The sequence below is a fragment of the Rhinichthys klamathensis genome, unplaced genomic scaffold, assembly GCF_029890125.1.
Source record: "Rhinichthys klamathensis goyatoka isolate OS25496 unplaced genomic scaffold, OSU_Roscu_1.1 h1tg000295l_1, whole genome shotgun sequence".
NCBI classification, from domain to species: domain Eukaryota; kingdom Metazoa; phylum Chordata; class Actinopteri; order Cypriniformes; family Leuciscidae; genus Rhinichthys; species Rhinichthys klamathensis.
The window spans coordinates 687686-709932 of NW_026606814.1; the positions used below are offsets into that span (position 1 = coordinate 687686).

General features: G+C 38.9%; 2 protein-coding genes across 2 annotated transcripts; both read left to right on the forward strand.

Moving 5' to 3' along the window:
• Positions 1–15943: 15943 nt before the first annotated feature.
• On the forward strand, positions 15944–17415 carry cnfn (cornifelin). The gene is made up of 4 exons (XM_056269937.1): positions 15944–16256; positions 16461–16574; positions 17034–17170; positions 17317–17415. Exons 2-4 carry the CDS (start codon positions 16463–16465, stop codon positions 17404–17406), a joined length of 339 nt encoding a protein of 112 aa, XP_056125912.1. The 5' UTR covers positions 15944–16256; positions 16461–16462; the 3' UTR covers positions 17407–17415.
• Positions 17416–17693: 278 nt separating this feature from the next.
• tlr21 (toll-like receptor 21) lies at positions 17694–21968 on the forward strand. The gene is made up of 2 exons (XM_056269938.1): positions 17694–17721; positions 18512–21968. Exon 2 carries the CDS (start codon positions 18624–18626, stop codon positions 21585–21587), a length of 2964 nt encoding a protein of 987 aa, XP_056125913.1. The 5' UTR covers positions 17694–17721; positions 18512–18623; the 3' UTR covers positions 21588–21968.
• Positions 21969–22247: the final 279 nt, after the last annotated feature.

Consider the following 22247-nt stretch of genomic DNA (forward strand, 5'->3'; position numbering starts at 1 on the left):
AAGTAACTTGTGGCCTCAAGATACTATCTCGTGGCCTCAAGATAGTATCTCGTATCTTGTATTAGTTATAATACATTTTTTTGACAAAGTGGGACTAGGGGGGCTCCATATCAAACTAATAATTTATAGAATATGTAATTCACTCATATCTGACATATACTGTAAAGCTTCATTGTTAAACACTTCACTTAAAATGTGTATATGAATTTTTATTGAATTGCAATTCTGCTTCATTTAATTCAAATTCAAATTGTAATTCTAGAATTTTTTTTGACATCAATTCAAATTCAATTCAAATTCAAGAATTGAATTGGAATTTAGGAGTCATTCTCAATTCAATTCTGAAATGGGCACAAGCCTGGTACGCAGAGGAATCACTGAATTAAATATAAATTAATGTTAAAACACTTTTAAAAAGTTTGCAGGTGCTTCTGATAGCCGTAGCCGTAACTGACATCGACTGTTAGCTACAGTAGCTGCTACAGGCTGTGATAAGAGGTGGAGGTGGCTAAATGATGAAAAGTTCAATGAAACTGCTATTGTGGCTTCAATCAGGCAAGAGAAGTGTGGATCAGGAGGAGAATGCTTAAGCACAAGAACTGAAGAGGACGAGAGTGAACCAAGGTGCTAACAATGGCTACTTTGATAGCGCCGATGAAGTCCCCAGAGCATCTGCTAACAGTAGCAGCAAATGGTACAAAACAGTGAGAAATTATGACTCGAACTACATCAAATTTGGATTTATTTGGAGCGGGAGAGAGAAAGAGCCCAAGGTGCAGCCGTTTGAGATGTGATGAGCCCAGAAAGAGCCCAAGGTGCAACCGTTTGAGATGTGATGGTTTCATGCATTCATTGCTAAGAACTTTGCAACATACCACACGTATGTTGCAAAGTTCTTAGCAATGAATGCATGAAACCATCACATCTCAAACGGCATCTTGCGACTAAACACTTAATTACAAACCAGTGGATTTTTTTTTAACGAAAACGTGATGAACTGAAGCAGTCAAAGTCCACTAGGGCTGCCCGATTAATCGCAATTTAAATGAAATCACACTTAAAGGAGCTGTATGTAAGAAATTTATTTCAATTGATCATAAAATGGCCCTGATATGTCACTAGACATTAAGAAATCATGTTCATTTCAAATACTTATATCACTGACAACAGTAGTCCGGCCAGGATATTGTCATTTAAAAAGTGAAGTTGCAGCCCTCAACTGATGTTGATGTTGTCATGTTGTGTTTTGGTCTGATGCTCCACCCTCCACCTATCTACCAATCACAAAGTCAGTAGTGTTTCGGCATCCGGGTTGCCAGCTCTGCTCTAGTTACCACTTCTTGGAGCAGACTACGTTCCTGCTGGATCCTGCAGCCTATCTGGCAACCTCGAGTCAGGGGGGAGAGGGAGGGGATACACCACTCTACAGTCATTTGAAAGTGATTGCAGTACCAGTTTTGGCCACAATCTTACATACAGCTCCTTTAAATCAAGTTGGCTTATTGCGTTTTTTATTTTTAATGCGCAGCTTGTCATTGATGTGGTTCTGTAAACGCTGCTCCATCTGAAAGCACTGTGAGTTTAAGTCACTTGTAACGTGCATTTGAAAAAAGCAAAACGCGTCAAACATCTTTCCAAAAATGAGAAGCATTTATGAACCTCTTGTCCAACAAAAGACAACGTTTAATAACATGCTTTTACTTCAAACTCACTTCATAATGACAGTTGAGCATCCTTCTATGAGATGATGTGGCTTCTTACACAGAATAAGGCAGTTGTGTGTTTATTAGTCATGTTTAATCAAAGCGTTTAAATCTTCTGTTTATTCAGCTACAGCGATAGTATGATGCCCGATAGGGATTTCCTGGAATGATGTGCATTATCGTACTTCTGTGGCGGGGCATATTTGGCGTGTCTGCGTGAGAGCACCCTGAAATTAAGATCAGCTGTGCTGCACTGACAAGCTGCGCATAAAATAATTGCAGCCTTTGCCAAATCGCATGTGGTTTCATTGTGATTAATCGTGCAGCCCTAAAGTCCACCATTCAATCCTGTGGTACACCCATAATCAAAGCACAGGAAGCTTCATATCGTACCAGCCTCCGGATTGCCAAAGCCGATAAGCCGCGCACAATTGGTGACACGCACACGATGCCCTTGCAGCCAGGATTCTTGCACCTTCCTTTTGGTGCACCCATCTCTGGCCAGTGATCAAAGCGGTCAAGACGGATATATATTTTAATTTTATACTTTACTTTTACTTTACTTTATAAATATATACATATATATATAAATATATGAGTAGAATACAACCATCCAACTATATCAGTGCATCCATACATTGTCATTCATACAAAGCTACTCTGCATTAGCATGGGCAAAATATTGTTCCATTACCGCACAATGTTGCCATATGGCAACATACCTATTTTATTAAATAAAAAGGTAATATAAGTATCAAAACAATGTGACAATGATTGAAAAAAGATTAGAACTTATCCCAGATGCTTGATGTATTTTTTTATTCCGAAGAAATATGAAAAAAATGAGGAAAATCTTCACATATACACGAGCACTTTTTCAGCAGCTGGAGTCATCAAAAGTGTGTGAAAAGAATGACGTTGCAAGGGTGTGTGTAGTGTCGTGATGTCATCAAAGCATATCATTGGTTACCACCGGGTTCTATTATGAATTTAAGATCAATCAGAGCTCATGTTTATTTTCAAATTTCAAGAAATGTCCAAAGAAAGGGTATGTTGCCATATGGCAACACTGTGCAGTAGAGGGATATACTGTATATAATATTTCTTCTTTTCGCATAGGCCTAAATAAAGTCCTTTTAAGTTAAATACAAAAATACAGTTTTTCATAACTAGAACAGTAAAATGCATGGAATTTCCTATTCTCAGATGACTTTGGGTGTTTCTTTTAAAAAAGATCATTTACTTAAGGGGCAGGAAGCTGATTACTGTATTTATACAAGCTGACTTCACAGACGCAGGTAAAAAGGCAAAGAATTAGTTTGTGTTACAGCAGTGCAGTGCAGGACTTTAAATAAGAAAACCATGCAGAGACATGCCCTGATGTGTAAACAATCAAGTCAAACAGCTCAACAGATTTACTGCACTATTATAAAACCGTACGTCTCCTTGTCTACGTTGTCCAAACATGCACTTAGATGCCCAGTTTGTGACTTTGACTCTAGCCATGCATTCTTCCCTAAAAGTCAAAGAATACATAGTCACATTCCAATGAGAGCTTCCCTTTTCAGTTACCTTAGTATTTTGTTTGATTCTGATTCTTGAGGACATGAAAGTTAAAAGTGTTGCCTTTCAAAAGAGAGCATAGGCCTGAAATCAAAGTTTTTTTATTTGGTTATCGATTTAATCTTTTGTTCTAAGAGGGTTAACAGACTGGTATCTTTATAGGTCTGGTGCAGTTCAGGAGCGAGCGGTGACTTTTTCAACAGGGTATGCTGTTAACTACAGTATCACTCCCTCCCCTGCCATATCGTAACCAACACAGCCAGTAAACGGTATAGAGGCACAGCGCATTGGCTTAGGACAAACTCAAAGACACAGACTAAAATCTGAAACAAAAAATAAGACCAACCATGGCAGGTGTAGATTTAAAAGTATGACCTTTTTCTACCTGAAAACGAAAATCATTCTCTGATTGTTCTTATATGTTCGCAACTTTTGTTTACACGTGGCCTGATAATGTATGTCTGTCAGGTTTTGTACAGGTTGCTGAAGACGAGGGAACATAATTTCAATGCAGCTGGTCCATTCACAAACTCAGGTTACAGGAAAATACAGGAACTCAGGAAAATACCAGGAACTCAGGAAAATACCAGGAACTCAGGAAAATACCAGGAACTCAGGAAAACACAACCATACATGGACGACGACCAACCAACACTGAGGGAAAACACAGGGCTTAAATGAACTGGGGTTAATGGGAAAATTAACAAGACACAGGTGTCGGGAATTTCTAATTAAACAGACAGGGAAAAACTAACAGGACTAAACCAAAATCACAGGGGGAAACAAGATCACAACACAAAACAGAACACATTAACAATGTGACAATGTCAAAGATGTGGGGGCTTTTTCACAAATTGTTTTGTTGGAGAAAAACATAAGAAATATACAGTTATGGTTTACTTTTATTAATTTGATTAGTTTGGCATCAATTGCATTCAGGTGATTTTTTTGTACTCGATATCTGGCAACAGTACAGTAAATCAGTACAGTTTTCCACTTGGGCGAACAAATCGAGTAGTTTTTTTGTGCATAAAATTGCCCACATGCCAACCAATCAAATAGAATGCTCAATGCAGCACAATGACAACAAAACAAGTGTTGAATCATAGCGACAGTCTGAATTCAGAGCTGCGTACTACTTTTAGTTTTGCTTTATCTTTATAAGTCAGAAATAGTATTATCAAAGACTGTATGCAAGTTCAGCTCAGAATTCAGCATCAGAGTGCGTCAGTGTAAAAAAAGTGACCCTATCACACTATAGTGTGCTTTAATGTTTAACCAGGAAGTTCTTTTTGAAATGCTTTTATTTTGTACCAAATAATGATGACTCAATTTAGAGAGATTCTGAGGTGCACATCCTCTCGAGTAGCGGTTTAACATTAAGTAGCATATGGCATCAGAAGCATTGGCACATGTCACTGTGGCACATCTGGTTTTCATTGGGATGTGCCACTAAAACTTGTGACATGCCGATGGATTGCGTAATGTGCTACTGACAATGTTGAAAAGCATGTCACCATATGTTGTGACTGACAGAGGAATTGAGCATCTATACTGATGTAATAGTGACACAAAATCCTAAATAAATAGCCTAATTTTTTTTTTTTTTTTAAATAAAATAAATATCAATTAAATGTATTTACAAATTGGTAATATGTTTCAAACATGTAGTCAGTTTGTGGCACATCTATCTATAAATATACATTTGAGTGGCATGCACATGTCACAAGTTTTAGGGACACCTGCCAATGACAACCGGATATATCACTAGGCAGTGGAATGTGTCAACGGCTTCTGTGCGTAAGATGCCATGCCACTTAATGTTAATGCCTCTCATCTGATGAACACTTTACAAACCCATGAGACCATAGGAGAGGATTTGTGAATGGCAGTGAAATTACAAAACTGACACTGTCTGGTCAGATGACAATGAGAGCCTGACAAATGTAATACTTCTATTCAAACTACACACATTCATATACTATACAACATAGTTTTTTAACAGGCCTGGCGTAATTACTTATTTACAACCCCATTTCCATAAAAGTTGGGACGTTTTGTAATATGCAGTACAATTCACAATCTGTGATGTTCTTTAACCTTTTTTGACAAACTGACAAAAGTACATAGAAATATTTTCCAATGTTTTCACTGAACTAACTGTATTTTGTAAATATAAACAAATTTTAATATTGATGGCTGCAACACATTACAAAAAAGGGGAAAGCTATACATCAGTTCTATGCGGAGATGCTGGTGAGTTCTCTGGGCCCGAGCTCATCTCAGAAGACAGAGGAAATGTGTGCTGTGGTCAGATGAGTCCATGTTTCAGCTTGTTTATGGAAAAAATGGACATTGAGTTCTCAGTACCAAAGACAAAAGGGACCAACTAGACATTCTTTAGCGACAGGTGGAAAAGCAAAAGGCATGGGTGACTTGCATTTTTGTGAAGGTACCATTGGCATGGAGGCATATATTTGGATTCTACAGAGACATAAACTGCCATCAAGATGACATCTTTCCTGGGAAGCAAGACAATGCCAGGGCTCATTCTGCACATGCCAAAACCAGTCCATGCCTGCAGTCCATATCTGTCACTTATTGAAAATCTGTGTGTAGCGCTTTTAACCCTTCCCTATATAGATAGATAATGGAGCGCTCTGAGTTTGTATGAATAAACTTTGTTTTATCCAATTTTGTGAGCTAAGTGTGCCTATTTACTCACTTCAACTTATTCTGTGTAACTGTGTTTGTTATAATTCCTTGGGTCCCTTAACTTTAAAATAGAAATCACATAATGATGAATTAGGATTTATCTTCTGTTAATAAATTGTTTCACCAAAAAGGTCCCAATATATTTATATCCCCCTTGTAACTTAAATTAATAAACTGAAAACACTCAAGTATACGGTAAATTAACAATTTACTGGATACAATATAAAAGGGTCAAGTTTTTTCCAAAATGTAAAATAAAATAACAATTATGAAATAGGAATGTCACCAATTCACACAGATGAATAAAAAAATAATAATAATCAAATACACATTTCACATATTCACTTTTTTGTAAATAATTATGTGTTGACCTTTTTTTCTTTCTTAAATTTGAGTCCCCAAACTCTCTCAAACTCAAAATACTCTTCAACCAAATACTAAGCCGGCAATATATGAGCTCACACTTAACCTTATTCAATATGTAAGTCTTTCATTTTCCCGTTGCAGGCCTGTTTGATGCTGGGGTACGTTGTGGTCAAAAAATAAATAAAAGACCGCTTCACTCCACACGGAGCAAACAAACAAAAATACCTTGAAATATCCAATCAGAAGAGCGTGTTTCACCTCCCGACGTTAGATGTCCGTCAACCCCACGATCGCGGCGATATCCTTAAGGCCAAAGGAACTCCGAGCACTCACGTTAACTCACAAGTCATCTGGACTCATCCTCATCTGAAACTGCCACGAATCCTCACGCTGACGACTCGCCAACTAAACACACAATCCATCGGAGCAAGATAGACACTGTTCAGTCTCTCTAAATAGTCCATTCGCTGTATTAGAAAATGGAGGCTGGAATAAACACAACCAGAAATATTTTGTGGAGAAATATTTCTTACCCGTCTCTGTAGTATAAGTTTCTGTTCTCGTTTTGACAACACACTAACTACATTAACTATTGAAACACATTATAGCATTAGTTACAGTGTTTCCCCTAGGATTTTTTTCGGGGGGGGGGCTGCTAGTGTTGCGGAGCGGGCGTGTTACGGATACGTGGTGTAATTTTTTTTTTTGCAATCAAAAAGCATGTCTAATTAATTGAAATAACGTATTCTGTTTCTGTTCTCGTTTTGACAACACACTAACTACATTAACTATTGAAACACATTATAGCATTAGTTATACTATATTTTTTGTGAAACAATATCACACCAGATGATCGCACGCTCTTCTCCCTCATGCTCTCCCTATTCTTCCTCGTTCAACTTTGCCCTCAATTCATCCCGCCCCCTTCACCTTAATCTAGAGAATTGATAGGACACCCAACATAGACAAGTGAATTTGATTGGATAAACAATAGAAATGACCAAATACAAAAATTATAAAAATAATAAATATACCATCAACTTAGGAAACATAACTTATCCACAACCATATACATTTATAACATTCCCATGAACTATATATGTGTATACATACATATATTTAAAAAAATAACTAATAGCCTAAACCTTGTAAATTATTACACTGGGTTACACCCTCCCCTTTCTAATTGTCTGAATGTCCTCATCAGACATTTAAATCAAAAACCTTAGGGTCTATACCTCGTTGTTCATTCTGTTATTTTAACTCTGACCTAATTTAATAATGAACCCTCTATGAACTATTTCAATGGGGTGGTCACTACTTCTTCCTGGTTCGTCATAAGTCAGTCTTATAACAGGCTTCACAGGTCTCTTACCATGGGATCTCTGATTAGTAGGCATAACTGCTTTTGGTCTTGGACTCTTTCTTTCAGAGATAGTCACAGTGTCTGGTTCAATTTCTGATTCTGACTCCGATTGACCAACAATGTCGTTGTCAGTGCATTCTTCCTCACCCTGATCACTTTCCTCCTGATCAGTTTCACCAGCATCTTGCTCATTTGCATTGCCATCAGGAGATCTGTCCCTGGTCATCTTATTTTTCAACAACTTGTGCACGTACTTCTCGTAAGGCACACTAAACATTTCACACTCTGACTCTGAGGATCCTGTCAACTCAGGTAAGTGGTTTTGGGTTTCTTTTAACACCTTTTTGTGTGTTTGGTTTGAGTTTGCATGTTTTCTTGCCTTTTCAGGTGATGCATATTCTGGACTTTCTAGCATTCTCACAGACTGTCCAATGGGTAAGAGGTGATCTCGATGGATGGTTTTTACTCCTCTACCATGTTCAGGTTTCACCTTATACACTGGTAAGTTGGGCATTTTGTCAACCACAACATATGGCAAAGAACTCCATCGACTTTGAAGTTTGTGTTTTCCTCTCAGTCCCAGATTCTTCAACAACACTCTATCCCCAATGTCCAAGACCTGGAATCTAACTCTGCTGTCATAAGCTCTCTTGTTTCGTTGGTGCACCTTGTTCGAAGCTTCTGAGGCTAGTTGATAAGCTTCTTTTAGATCTCTTTTCAGCTTGGCAACATACTGAGAATGTTGTCTTTCCTCTGTTCCATCAGCAGACGTTTGAAAACACAGATCAACAGGGAGTCTTGCTTCCCTCCCGAACATCAAATAGTAGGGAGAGTACCCTGTAGCATCACATTTTGTGCTGTTATAGGCATGGACCAAATACCCCACATGCTGACTCCACTGACGTTTTTTCTCATGTCCCAAGGTCCCCAACATCGAGAGCAATGTACGATTGAACCTCTCTGGCTGAGGGTCTCCTTGAGGATGATATGGAGTGGTACGAGATTTTCGAATCCCCAAGAGTAACAAGAGCTCTTTGATTAAATGAGACTCAAAGTCTCGCCCTTGGTCGGAATCGATTCTCCCAGGTAAGCCATAATGCACAAAATACTTATCCACTAAGATCTTGGCTACTGTGCGAGCTGTCTGATTCCTTGAGGGAAACGCCTGGGCGTACCGTGTAAAATGATCTGTGACTACCAAGATGTTACTTATTCCTTTTGAGTCAGACTCAAGTGAGAGGAAATCAATGCAGACCAGATCCATCGGTCCGTTGCTGGTAATTTGGTGCAAAGGAGCTGCTTTACTGCATGGTGTTTTGCGAGTAATACACTCCCCACAATTCTTGATGTATTGTTCCACCTCGCAAGCCATTTTGGGCCAGTAGAATCTACTCCTGATGAGATCGGTGGTTCTTTCTATGCCCAGATGACCCATGTCATCGTGCAACAACCTGCACACATCCTCTCTGAATTCAGCATGCAGGACAAGCTGGGAAACTTCTTCTCCAGAGGGTGTTTTACTGTTTCGGAAAAGCAAACCTTCTTTAATTAGAAGCCTATTCTCCTCACGTTTCATGAGCCACAACTCAGAATTCACCTTCACCTCAGTAGGCCACGTCCCTTGCTTCAGAGCTTCAATTACTTTCCTCAGGACAACATCATTCTTTTGGGCTTTCACCAAATCAGCTATGGATTTCTGCTCCAAGAAGTCACATTCCAGCTGAACAGGGAACACATACGCATCAGGGATACACTCAGGTGAGGCTGCTAGTTGCTCCACATACCTAGGTGATTTGTTGAGCTTTAAGTCAACATGAACTTGCTGGCATATGGACCTTACATCAGTCTCAGAGATGCTTTGCCAACTCTGATTTTTTCTCATCTGCCATATTACGAGACAGCAAATCTGCATCAGTATTGTTCTTGCCTGGTCTATACAACACATCAAAGTCGTAGGTGGATAGTGCAGCCAGCCAACGATGTCCAGTGGCATTAAGTTTAGCCGTGGTAAGAACGTACGTAAGTGGGTTATTATCCGTACGTACGGTGAATCTAGCTCCATATAGGTAATCGTGGAATTTATCCACGACCGCCCATTTCAAGGCGAGAAATTCCAACTGGTGAATAGGATATTTCTGCTCTGAATTGCTCAGTTTTCTACTAGCAAATGCCACAGGCTGCAGACCAGATGAATGCTCCTGATATAATACAGCACCTAGCCCTTTTAGACTGGCATCTACATGCAAAATGTAGGGTTTGTAGGGGTCTGCAAAAGCTAGGACTGGGGCATTAGTGAGACACTGAATGATCTGCTTAAAGGCATCGGTGCATGACTGGTTCCATCGGTCTCCGAAGGGCTCAGACTCTTTCAGGTAAGCCTTAGATTGATCTTTTTCCCACTTTTTACCTCGCTGAGTAGGGGCATAACCTTTAGTGAGCTCAGTAAGAGGCCGGACAATTGCAGCGTAGTTTGCTATGAACCTACGGTAATATCCGCAGAAGCCAAGAAAAGATCTCAAGGACTTAAGGTCTGTTGGTTGTGGCCATGTGCTGACGGCCTTGACCTTATCAGGGTCTGTTGCAACGCCTTCGGCAGATACTATATGTCCAACATACTTGACCTTGGTCTGGCAGAATTGGCATTTGTCCAATGACACTTTCAGTCCCACTTCTTTTAGTCTGTCCAGGACCTTCAGAAGTCTTTCTTCGTGCTCTTCCAATGACTTTCTAAAGACAATCAGGTCATCAAGGTATACAAGGACTTGAAGCAGGTTCATATCCCCGACAGCTTTTTCCATCAAGCGTTGGAAAGTCGCAGGTGCCCCAGTAATGCCCTGTGGCATACGCTCGAATTGATAGAATCCTAAGGGGCATATAAAAGCAGTTTTTTCCTTATCCTCTTCAGACATAGCTATTTGGTAATAGCCACTTCTGAGGTCAAGGACGGAAAACCATCTACTCCCTGATAAACAATCTAATGCATCGTCAATGCGCGGAGTAGTATACTGGTCAGGCACTGTTCGAGCATTAAGTGTGCGTTAGTCGATGCACATTCTTACGCTCCCATTTTTCTTTCGGGCGATTACAATAGGGGAGGCGTAGGGGCTTCGTGATTCCTTGATGATGCCGGATTTCATAAGCTCCTGAATGTGTCTTCGAACATCATCGATATCTGCAGGAGCCAAGCGCCTAGAGCGCTCACGAAAGGGCCTAGAATCGGATAACCGAATATGGTGTTCCACTCCTTTCGCCAAACCCACGTCCCACTCGTGTAGTGAAAACACATTAGCTCTTTCCAACAATGCCTGCCTTAGCCTCTGTTTCCATGTCTCAGGAATTGGGGAATCTCCAAAGTTAATGAGGTTTGTATCAAACTCTCCTGTCTTTGGGGCGGATGTTACTGGATCTGCTGGATGTAAATGACCAACCACTGTTCCTACTGGAATCACTGTGTCCTTCAGGGATTCGTTGTGCATCAGTACTGGGAAATGGTGGACATCCATTTCAGAATGTGGCACTACCATGGGCTGCAGTAACACCCCAACTGGCAGAGTGGCCTCTGGAGAAGCCTCTTCCAACAGAACCTCTTCTCCTAATGGTTCATATAACTCCACCTTACAGATCGCCACACAATCCCCTCCTGGGGACAAGGACAAAGCGCCAGGACCAAGCCACCTTACACTGCCCACTCCATCTTCACCAGAGATCTTAGCAGGGTCACATGACAGTTCTTCGGAAACTGAACCCACATTTATGCCCAAGGTCTGTGCGATGTCCACTCCAGTACTTTCTCTACACAAACGAGCCAAGCGCTTGAAAAGGTTAGCATTGGTACCCAAAATAACTGGTGTTTGGTCTGGACTACAGGGTCCCGGGCAGATCAAGGCCAAGACTGAAAGGGTTTCCTGAATTCCTGTGATTTTGGCAGGGAACTCAACATCTACCATCACATAACCCAAGTAAGGGTAACTGGACTCACTTAAACCCCAAATGGCTAAACCTGTGACAGGGTGAATGGGAACATCAGACAGATGCTGCTTGTACCAGGCTTCGAAGATGATGGTTACTTGTGAGCCACTGTCTAATAAGGAGTCACATTCATGTCCATTCACCTTTAGCTGAACAACAGACGTTGGACCAACCAACCCTTCTGGAAGGTGCCTTTGTTTTTGTATGTCTACTGCACTCCTCTTTACTGAACAGTTGGTTGTACTGGCTTTTGGCTCAGATAAAAGTAAGTCTTCACTTTTGGCTTTTTTCAGTGACTGGATTAATCTTCGAATAACTTTAGCTTGGTTTTCAGCATTTCTGCATTTTGCCGCAAAGTGTCCACTTTCTCCACAGCGGTAACAGTAATATTCATCTGAATCACTGTACGTGGTCGGCTTATATGTACCAGGAAAATTGCTAGAAGTCTCCACAGGTAAGGAGGCAACAGAGGCAATGGGCTTTTTACTTTGAACTTTCTGCTGCAATCTCTTCACCTGTTTTTTCAGCGCAGTCACTTCAGGGTCTGTACAACTTTCTAAGGTTGTAGCTTTCATGACTGGACCAGCAGACGCCTCTTCTTTAACAGCTCCATGAGAGGTGGCTGCCATAGAAGCAAACATAGCTTTCAGTTCCTTCAACTCAGTTTTTAAAGTCTGAATTTCTGTCTGCTTATTGTCTACTTCTGCTTTAGCATGGATTTTATGCACAGTGGAGTTTAGCTTAGCCCTAGACGCCTCGTATTCTTCCTCACTGCGAATCTCACTCAACAGCTCCAAAAAGGATGGAGGATTTTCCTTCCTTTCCCTCAACTTGAGATTAACCAGCATAAGATCAGCAGCAACTGCTCCTCGAAGTAACTGTTCCACTCTTGCACGGTTTGCAGCGGCAACTGACAGACCACCTCGCTGTATGACTTTGGTCAGCGCCTGTTCCAACCTTTTAAGAAAGTCTGACAGTTTTTCACTGGGCTGTTGCTGCATCAACCGAAAAGCAATATACAGCTCTTCCCCTGATTCAGCAGAACCAAAGGCACTTTCAATGGCCTCTAAACATTGTTCTGGCTTGAGATCAGCAGTGGTTACACGAGCAGCTTTTATTATTGCCAAGGCTGGACCTCGTAGACTCTCCATAATCCGACGTCTTTTTTCTTTATCCGAGCAATCGCTTTCTTCTACCATAAGATGAGCTTGCTCCAGCCAATGTTCTAAAGGCTCTTATCCGGCAGGAGTTGGCACAGTCCCAGAAAAAAACACAGAGGCGACGGTAACTGCTGCTATCGCTTACTGGTTTTTCTATTTTAGATAGCAGATCCCCCACAGCATGAATAATAGACTCAGCCGAGCCATCATGTGTGCCCAACAATTCCTGAACATTGCCATCATCCACAGCGGTAGATGAATCATTCTGCTCTGCACTAGAGGGAGCACTGGCTGAAACTGGACCTCGTGTCACTATGACAATCGGCCAGGCTACCATTCCGCCTGTGGGAAGTATGTCAGGAGGGACGCTAGAAGGGTCTACAACTTCTTTGCATTCACATAAAACAGTCAAACTATCCAGTTTGCTGTTGTACATGCGTCCTCTCACACGCACTCGCCCCAGACATTTAACAGATTGGAGGGTGTCTTCAATTTGAGAAATATCTACATCTTCAGGGACAATGACCATCAGCGCATGTGCCTCGTTAAGCATTTCTCCTCGACACCATCCTTTAAGCTCATCCACCAGCCCAGGATATATAGAATAAGCAGTCATGGTCACACTGTGCTAACTAGATGATCACTGAGACTTATTTTTGTTTCTTCTTTTACAGCACACAACTGTGACGGGACACGCAAGGATCCCAGCGGTGCCTCCAATTTATGTAGCGCTTTTAACCCTTCCCTATATAGATAGATAATGGAGCGCTCTGAGTTTGTATGAATAAACTTTGTTTTATCCAATTTTGTGAGCTAAGTGTGCCTATTTACTCACTTCAACTTATTCTGTGTAACTGTGTTTGTTATAATTCCTTGGGTCCCTTAACTTTAAAATAGAAATCACATAATAATGAATTAGGATTTATCTTCTGTTAATAAATTGTTTCACCAAAAAGGTCCCAATATATTTATATCCCCCTTGTAACTTAAATTAATAAACTGAAAACACTCAAGTATACGGTAAATTAACAATTTACTGGATACAATATAAAAGGGTCAAGTTTTAGGATTTTTTCCAAAATGTAAAATAAAATAACAATTATGAGATAGGAATGTCACCAATTCACACAGATGAATAAAAAAATAATAATAATCAAATACACATTTCACATATTCACTTTTTTGTAAATAATTATGTGTTGACCTTTTTTTTCTTTTTCTTAAATTTGAGTCCCCAAACTCTCTCAAACTCAAAATACTCTTCAACCAAATACTAAGCCGGCAATATATGAGCTCACACTTAACCTTATTCAATATGTAAGTCTTTCATTTTCCCGTTGCAGGCCTGTTTGATGCTGGGGTAGGCCTACGTTGTGGTCAAAAAATAAATAAAAAACCGCTTCACTCCACACGGAGCAAACAAACAAAAATACCTTGAAATATCCAATCAGAAGAGCGTGTTTCACCTCCCGACGTTAGATGTCCGTCAACCCCACGATCGCGGCGATTTCCTTAAGGCCAAAGGAACTCCGAGCACTCACGTTAACTCACAAGTCATCTGGACTCATCCTCATCTGAAACTGCCACGAATCCTCACGCTGACGACTCGCCAACTAAACACACAATCCATCCGAGCAAGATAGACACTGTTCAGTCTCTCTAAATAGTCCATTCGCTGTATTAGAAAATGGAGGCTGGAATAAACACAACCAGAAATATTTTGTGGAGAAATATTTCTTACCCGTCTCTGTAGTAAAAGTTTCTGTTCTCGTTTTGACAACACACTAACTACATTAACTATTGAAACACATTATAGCATTAGTTACAGTGTTTCCCCTAGGATTTTTTTCGGGGGGGGGGGGGCTGCTAGTGTTGCGGAGCGGGCGTGTTACGGATACGTGGTGTAATTTTTTTTTGCAATCAAAAAGCATGTCTAATTAATTGAAATAACGTAATATGAATCATTAAACAGTACCTTTTTTTTATATATATAAAATATTTTAAAATCCTCAAATTTACATATTCCGTGAAATTCCGCGTTATACACTATAAATTCCTTTTTTATGACTGGATTTCGTCAGCATTTTAGGGGGGGGGGGGGGGGGGGGGGGGCGCCCGCGCCCCCCCAAAACAATGGTAGGGGAAACACTGAGTTATAGGCCTACTATATTTTTTGTGAAACAATATCACACCAGATGATCGCACGCTCTCCTCCCTCGTGCTCTCCCTATTCTTCCTCGTTCAACTTTGCCCTCAATTCATCCCGCCCCCTTCACCTTAATCTAGAGAATTGATAGGACACCCAACATAGACAAGTGAATTTGATTGGATAAACAATAGAAATGACCAAATACAAAAATTATAAAAATAATAAATATACCATCAACTTAGGAAACATAACTTATCCACAACCATATACATTTATAACATTCCCATGAACTATATATGTGTATACATACATATATTTTAAAAAAATAACTAATAAACCTTGTAAATTATTACACTGGGTTACATGTGGCACATCATGAAAAGGAGAATCGGACATAGACATAAGTAGATGTCTTTTATGAGGCGAAATTCGGCAAATAATCTACTTACAAAACTTCAACAATTAGTATCCTCAATTCCCAAATGATTCAAAAGTGTAATTAAAAGGAAAGGTGATGTGACACAGTGGTAAACATGCCTCTGTCCTAACTTTTTTTGGAGTGTGTAGCAGCCATCAAAATCAAACCTTGTTTATACTTACAAAATAAAATTAAGTTGGTCAGTGAAAACATTGGAAATATTTTCTACATTTTTCAGTTAAATAAAGGTTCAAGAGAATTAACAAATCACAGATTCTTGATTTTATGGCATTTTACAAAATGTCCCAACTTTTCAGGAAATGGGGTTGTAAAAGAATGCTAATAGAATTGTAGTTCTTTAACTTCAAATCAAAGTTTATAATTTTGTGATTCACCCGGTTTGGGTTATGGTCTATAACACTTTTTAAAATCCCTGTTGGAAAAATTGATGAAAAAAATACTTCCAAAACCAAGGGCACTGAAAAAGTTGTGGACTTGCTCACCCGAATTCCCAGTAACCCGAACAGATCAAAAGGGCCAATGTACATATTCAAGAGGTACAAAACCGCAATGTTCTCATCTAAATGTTTTATAGGTTGTAGATAACATATACTGTGTTGATGGAAGGGTGTGGAGACCTGAAATAGTGTAAACCTCCTCGCCCCCAAATCAAACACTTCACCCTTTAGTTTGCAGGTCACATAAACCACTCACCTGGTAACCACATTTTCTCCTCCCCTACGTCATGTTGAGGTGATTTCCAACTTCACTGTGAAACTATCAGAAATTGAACATCATTCCCTGAGGAAGTGAGACACATACAGTACCAGCCTCTCCAAGGAAACAGGTGAGAGAGAGGGAAATATTTTAAACATTCCATCTGGCTTAGAAATTACATCACATGTTATGTCCTATAATTCATACTTATTTAACCAATCTTTGCTATAATAGCCATCAAATAAAAATACATGTTTTGTAGCAACAAGACAACTTTACTGTATTTACTGTATACTGCTAATTGTAAATGATTATATAATTTGCTTTGTGTCAGTGATGTCATATCAAACAGAAGCAATGACTTCCCAGCCACAAATGACTGTAACCAGCTACACTGTTTCTCACTGGAGCTCTGATGTCTGTGACTGTTGCGAGGACTGCGGCATTTGTGAGTGTATATGTGTGTGTGAGTGAAAGATAGAGAGAGAGATTGACATTAATATTTTTTTATTCATGTAAATCTATTTTGCTTACAGTATGTAATAATGGTAATAGATATTATAAATTGGGTAAGGAATAGCTTCCCTAAAAATGAAAATTCTTCCCTAAAAATAAATTATTCACTCAAACCATGACTTTCCTTCTTTGAAGAATGTGTATACAATGTAAGTCAGTTGTTTTGGACCCTACTGAACAAAAACAGTTAAAACATTTTTTCAAAATACCTTCTTTCGTGTCCCGCAGAAGTAAGAAATAGAGGATTTATTTAAATAGAGGATGAGTAAATCCGAATGAACTATCTCTTCAAATAATTTGATGAGTAAGTGGCTTGAACCTCACAAGCCTCATATTGCAAAAATAAATAAATAAATAAAAGTGTGAATTTTGACACTGGTTTGCTCCTCAGGTCTGTGTGGGGCATTTATTCCTTGCATCTTGGGTTGTAAGGTGGCACAGGATAATGGTGACAGCTGCTGTTTGCCCTTCCTACCTGGAGCTATGATTGCATTGAGAACCAGCATCCGTGACAAATATCGTATTAATGTAGGCCATGCAATAAAAAATATTTTCAGTATTGATTATTGCTTTTTCTGATGTTGATGTTGCTTTTTCTGAAATCTATAATTTCAGAACATTAATAACATTGGTGTCAAAGAATAGCACTGCAGTAAGTGTCTTTTGTCTTTTAGGGCTCTGTCTGTGATGACTGGGTGATTATGACCTGCTGTCCTTTCTGTGGACTCTGTCAGATGGCTCGAGAACAGAAGGCGAGAGGTTAATTTAAAGAAAATTAAAAAATGCCTAGATGGCTGGATTTTTTCTTCTAATTTTTTTTTTTTAGAATATTCCAAACTATATCATTTAAATGACCCTTACATGTGATTTAACATTACAAATCAATTCTTGATAATTTTTTTTTTTTAAGTATTCAAACTTTCACTGCAAAATCGAAGTAAATGGATCAGGCATTGTGTCCCATTGTCTGGTCTTCTTTGTTCGGGCTTGAAACCTTTATGGTTCCTCTTTCTATTCCTGTTTAAAAGAGAGAACGGCTATGATAGTTTTGCAAAATAATCGGGAACAATTTAATGAAGGTAAGGTACTGAATTAAGGTTCTGTTTATATTTAGGGAATGTTCAAATGACAAATAGCCAACATGATGAAATGAATTAATGAAAGATATGAGATCTTGGGTTATTTAGGATTGATCGTTGATGGTTTTCGAAATAGTGAGTCAGAGATTTTTTTTCTGTATTTGTCATGTTAACACTATAGAGAACCATTTGTTCACATAATGTTACATAGCTCTCTATCTACTTTGTTCACCATGACAAGATTTATGCCTTTGTATGAATGTTAACATCAGTATCGTGAGCAAATGGTTACATGTGAAAAAAGAGAAACTTATGTAGTTTTATGTAGTAAGTGTCATGATTTACATAAACTTACAAAGATATTTTATTTTTGTTGTTTCAATATATTAATTGTTTTATTATTTACGATTTTAAGGAAGTTGATGTAAAAACAAAAAGGGGAAAAAGAGTCTGAGAAGTGGGAAATTGTCACCTGAGATGGATTATCTAAGAATACGTTAGAGAAGTTTGTTTAGGTGTAATTTAATATTAGGAGTAATGTTTTTGTATCTACCTTTTTGCCTGTATTCATATACATTAGATACACTTCCATCACATTTGACGATATTTTATTAATCTGAAAATAAATAAAATAAATACAGAAAACATCCATAGTCTGTTTCTGTTGTATTTAATACATTTAAAAAAAGAAAAAAGTCAATTTGACAAGTAGCATTACAGATCAATATGTAACAATTTTATTTCAGATTTATTTTTAAATGTATTATAACCTTCCCCTCTTTTTTTCTAGCAGCTGCCTGTGTTAAACTCTCAATATTGGATTAGGTGCAGCTCATACTGAGTGAAGAACCTCGTAGTGTTGGTCTTTGATGTAGGCAAAAATAAAAGTGGAATTAAAAAATATGGCAGATTCTGCATGCCGCAAACTGATCCTAAAGGCGGTATTTATCTGCCTCCTTAAACTTGCCTTCAGCTACAGTTTCAGGAGTTGCATAGAGATCCCAGATTCTAACCATAAAACCTTCAGATGTATTAAATGTCACGAACCAGACATAACTACAATTGTGCAAGATGTATTTCCCACAGCAACAAACCTTACAGTTTCTCGCAGTAACACTACATCTGTTCAAGGCCGAAGCTTCGATCATCTGCCCAATCTGACTTCTCTGGTACTGGACGTTAACCATATTTTTGAAATCCACAAAGATGCTTTTAATAATCTGCATCAACTTCAGATTTTAAATCTCTCCTGCAATAGCATATCATCTCTCCACCGTGATGTCTTCAGTGACCTCCATAACCTCACACAGCTGCTCCTGGGAAGCAACAAACTTAATAATACTGATATGTTCCTGTTTTCCAAATTGACAAATCTACAGATTCTTGACCTACGTCGGAATAACCTGAAAAACTTTTCCGCTTTGGTTGAATGCATAACAAACCTGTCCAGCTTGATAAAACTGGACCTTTCTTTTAACAAGCTTACCACCCTGCATCACTCCCACCGTCTGCCAGAGTCGCTTTCCAGACTCTACCTCAGTGATAATAAACTATACAAACTGGGATGTGACAAGTCTTTCCTAATGTATGTGAAAGTGCTAGATTTCTCAGAAAACAAAAAGTTATCATTCGAGGCTTTTCAGGGCCTGAATCTGGAGAATATAATGTACCTGCGCTTGCGCTTTACCAACGTCTCTGCTAGCAAGCTTCTTATTTATACCAATGTACAACCGTGGAGCATCGACTTCTCTGGTTTGAAACTGAAGGACTCTCGTGCTCTGTCTTCGCTGTGTTTTCTTCTGACACATCACCACCATAAAAAGCAACACATACCTAAAATGTTCCTCGAGGGCAATTCCATAAGAGCTCTAAAAAACAACACATTTTATCATTGCCCCAATATCACAGGTGTAATGGACCTCTCACGAAACGAAATGAAAACCACAGGCTGCTTGCAGTTTCTGCACGGTCAAAACCAACTGGAAAGTCTCAAAATGGAACATAACCATCTGACAAGGCTAACGTCCTGCAACAAAACGAAAAAGCTCTACAGCCTGAGAAACCTGAGCTATCGATACAATCGTATTCTACAGGTCAGTGCTTTTGCCTTCAGTAATACACCAAAATTAACAAACCTCGAGCTAAATATAAACATAATTGCTTATATGGACCATAAAGCCTTAAGTGGACTCAAAGATCTTGTTACACTTCGTCTCGACAACAACCTTTTGACCGATGTCTACAACGACAGCTTTGAGGATCTTACCAGCCTGAAGACTCTCAACCTGCGCAACAACCAAATAGCTGTAATTTTCAACTATACCTTTCATTCTCTGTCAAATCTAAGCATTTTAGATTTAGGCGGGAACAAGATCACTCACCTGAAGCCACATGCATTTGATGGGCTGCATAGCCTGGCCAATTTGTATTTAGATAGAAATCGTCTGAATATGATTGATAGCAGTCTCTTTGGGAAACTTCATGCCACCCTGCAGGTGCTTGATTTACAGGATAACCACATTCAGTATTTGAAAGAGCATACATACTCGCCGTTTATTAATATGTCGAGGCTTCTCGACCTGAAACTTGATGCGCAGAAACCAAATGGCATATACTTGTTGCCGCGTGCGTTTTTCCGGGGTCTAACTTCTCTAAAAAGTCTTTACCTCACCAACAACCACATCATTGGATTTGGGGATGAAACATTTGATGACCTGAAAAGCTTGGAGTTCTTAACTCTAGTCGACTCATGTGTCGGGATCGCCCAACTCAAACCTGGTATTTTCAAAAACCTTCGAAAATTGAAGATGTTATTGGTTGAGAACATGGGGATTAAATCTTTTTCAAAAGAGGTCTTTGGAAATTTGACAGGACTAAAGACACTACATCTGAATCGCAATGCCATGATGTCTTTGGACATCAGTTTACTGGACAATCTGACCAATCTAACATACATTGACATGCGCAGTTGTCCTCTCAGTTGTGGCTGCCAGAATAGTGATCTACAGAACTGGACCGTAAGCAATAAGAGACTCCAATTTCCATATCTTTACAATATTACATGCCAAGACCATCCAGGCTCATATTTTCACAACTTTGATACTAATGTGTGTTATTTGGACATAGAACTCTACCTCTTTTCCTTAACTTTTACATTCACAATATTATTAACCTTAATACCATTTCTCTATGTCAGACTTTATTGGAAGTTTAAGTACGGCTACTACGTGTTTCGATCATGGTTTGGAGAACAGTGGCGTCGCTTAAGGGACCAGGAAGAGAAATACAAGTATGATGCCTTTGTTTCCTACAACTCAGCAGATGAAGACTGGGTAATGGAACAGTTGCTGCCGAATCTCGAGGGTTCTTCATTTCGGCTCTGCCTCCACCACAGAGATTTCGAACTGGGCCGCGATATTGTCGACAACATTGTGGCTGCTGTATATGGAAGTCGCAAAACGATCTGTGTGGTCAGTCAGAGCTTCCTTCGCAGTGAATGGTGCTCACTGGAGATCCAGCTGGCCAGCTATCGTCTCTTTCAAGAAATGCAGGATGTGCTTTTGCTGGTCTTTCTGGAGCCTATACCAAAGCAGCAACTGTCCACTTATCACCGTATGAGAAAGGTCATGCTCAAAAAGACCTATTTGCAATGGCCAGGGTTAAATTGTTCTGATCCAAGCAGTGCAAAAGAACTGTTCTGGAATCAGTTAAAGAGAGCTCTAAGGAGCAGCAACACTGGAAGCCAAGAGGAGCAGAAGATGAAGGAGGAGAATGATCAGAAGAGAAAAGAGAAGGACATGGAGGAAACCGAATATTTTGTGAATCAGACACCAATAGATGAGGAAGTGTATTACCTGATGCCCTGACTACATGTATAAAACCAAATTTACAATATAAGTTTAATTTAATTTACTTCAATAAAAGGCTATAAATTCTGCAGGCTGCATACATTACAATATGTAAAAAATAATAATAATGGAAAAGATACAAACTTACCAGAAGGTATTTTTAATTTTTATTAGGCTTTTGTGGTGAAAATGTAATGAAAATTAATTAAATAATATAATTAAATAAATAGAAATTCACCAGCTAAAATAACTATGATCTACTTACTTTACAAGCGTATTAAATTGAATTCTTATATTTTACTTTACTACAAGATATTTTAGCAGATATAAAACTAAAATTGTGAAATCAGTTTGATGTAAAAATGTAAATTTTGTACTGCTTTATTAAAAGGATATAACAAAATCACATGCATCTTATTTTTACAGTATAATGAACTTAAGAAAAAAAAAAGTCCAGTCAAGTTATATAGAATAGAAGAAAATCTATTGAAGAAATTTGACTAAATTAATAAATAAAAGAATCAAAAAGGAATACATATAAGCAGCATCCTTGTGGCTGAGCTACCTTCAGTTCTTTGTGACAATAGACAAACATTTACACTATTAATGCAGGCGAATAAAAGAAATAAGCAGTGCTTTTGATATTTGTACACCACAAAAAGTGATTTGATCTTAAAA

Coding starts and splice junctions, on each gene's coding strand:
- cnfn (XM_056269937.1), top strand. CDS start 16,463: ATGTCATATCAAACAGAAGCAATGACTTCCCAGCCACAAATGACTGTA. Junction 16,575..17,033: donor TTGCGAGGACTGCGGCATTT/GTGAGTGTATAT, acceptor TTTGCTCCTCAG/GTCTGTGTGGGGCATTTATT. Junction 17,171..17,316: donor GTGACAAATATCGTATTAAT/GTAGGCCATGCA, acceptor TTTGTCTTTTAG/GGCTCTGTCTGTGATGACTG.
- tlr21 (XM_056269938.1), top strand. CDS start 18,624: ATGGCAGATTCTGCATGCCGCAAACTGATCCTAAAGGCGGTATTTATC.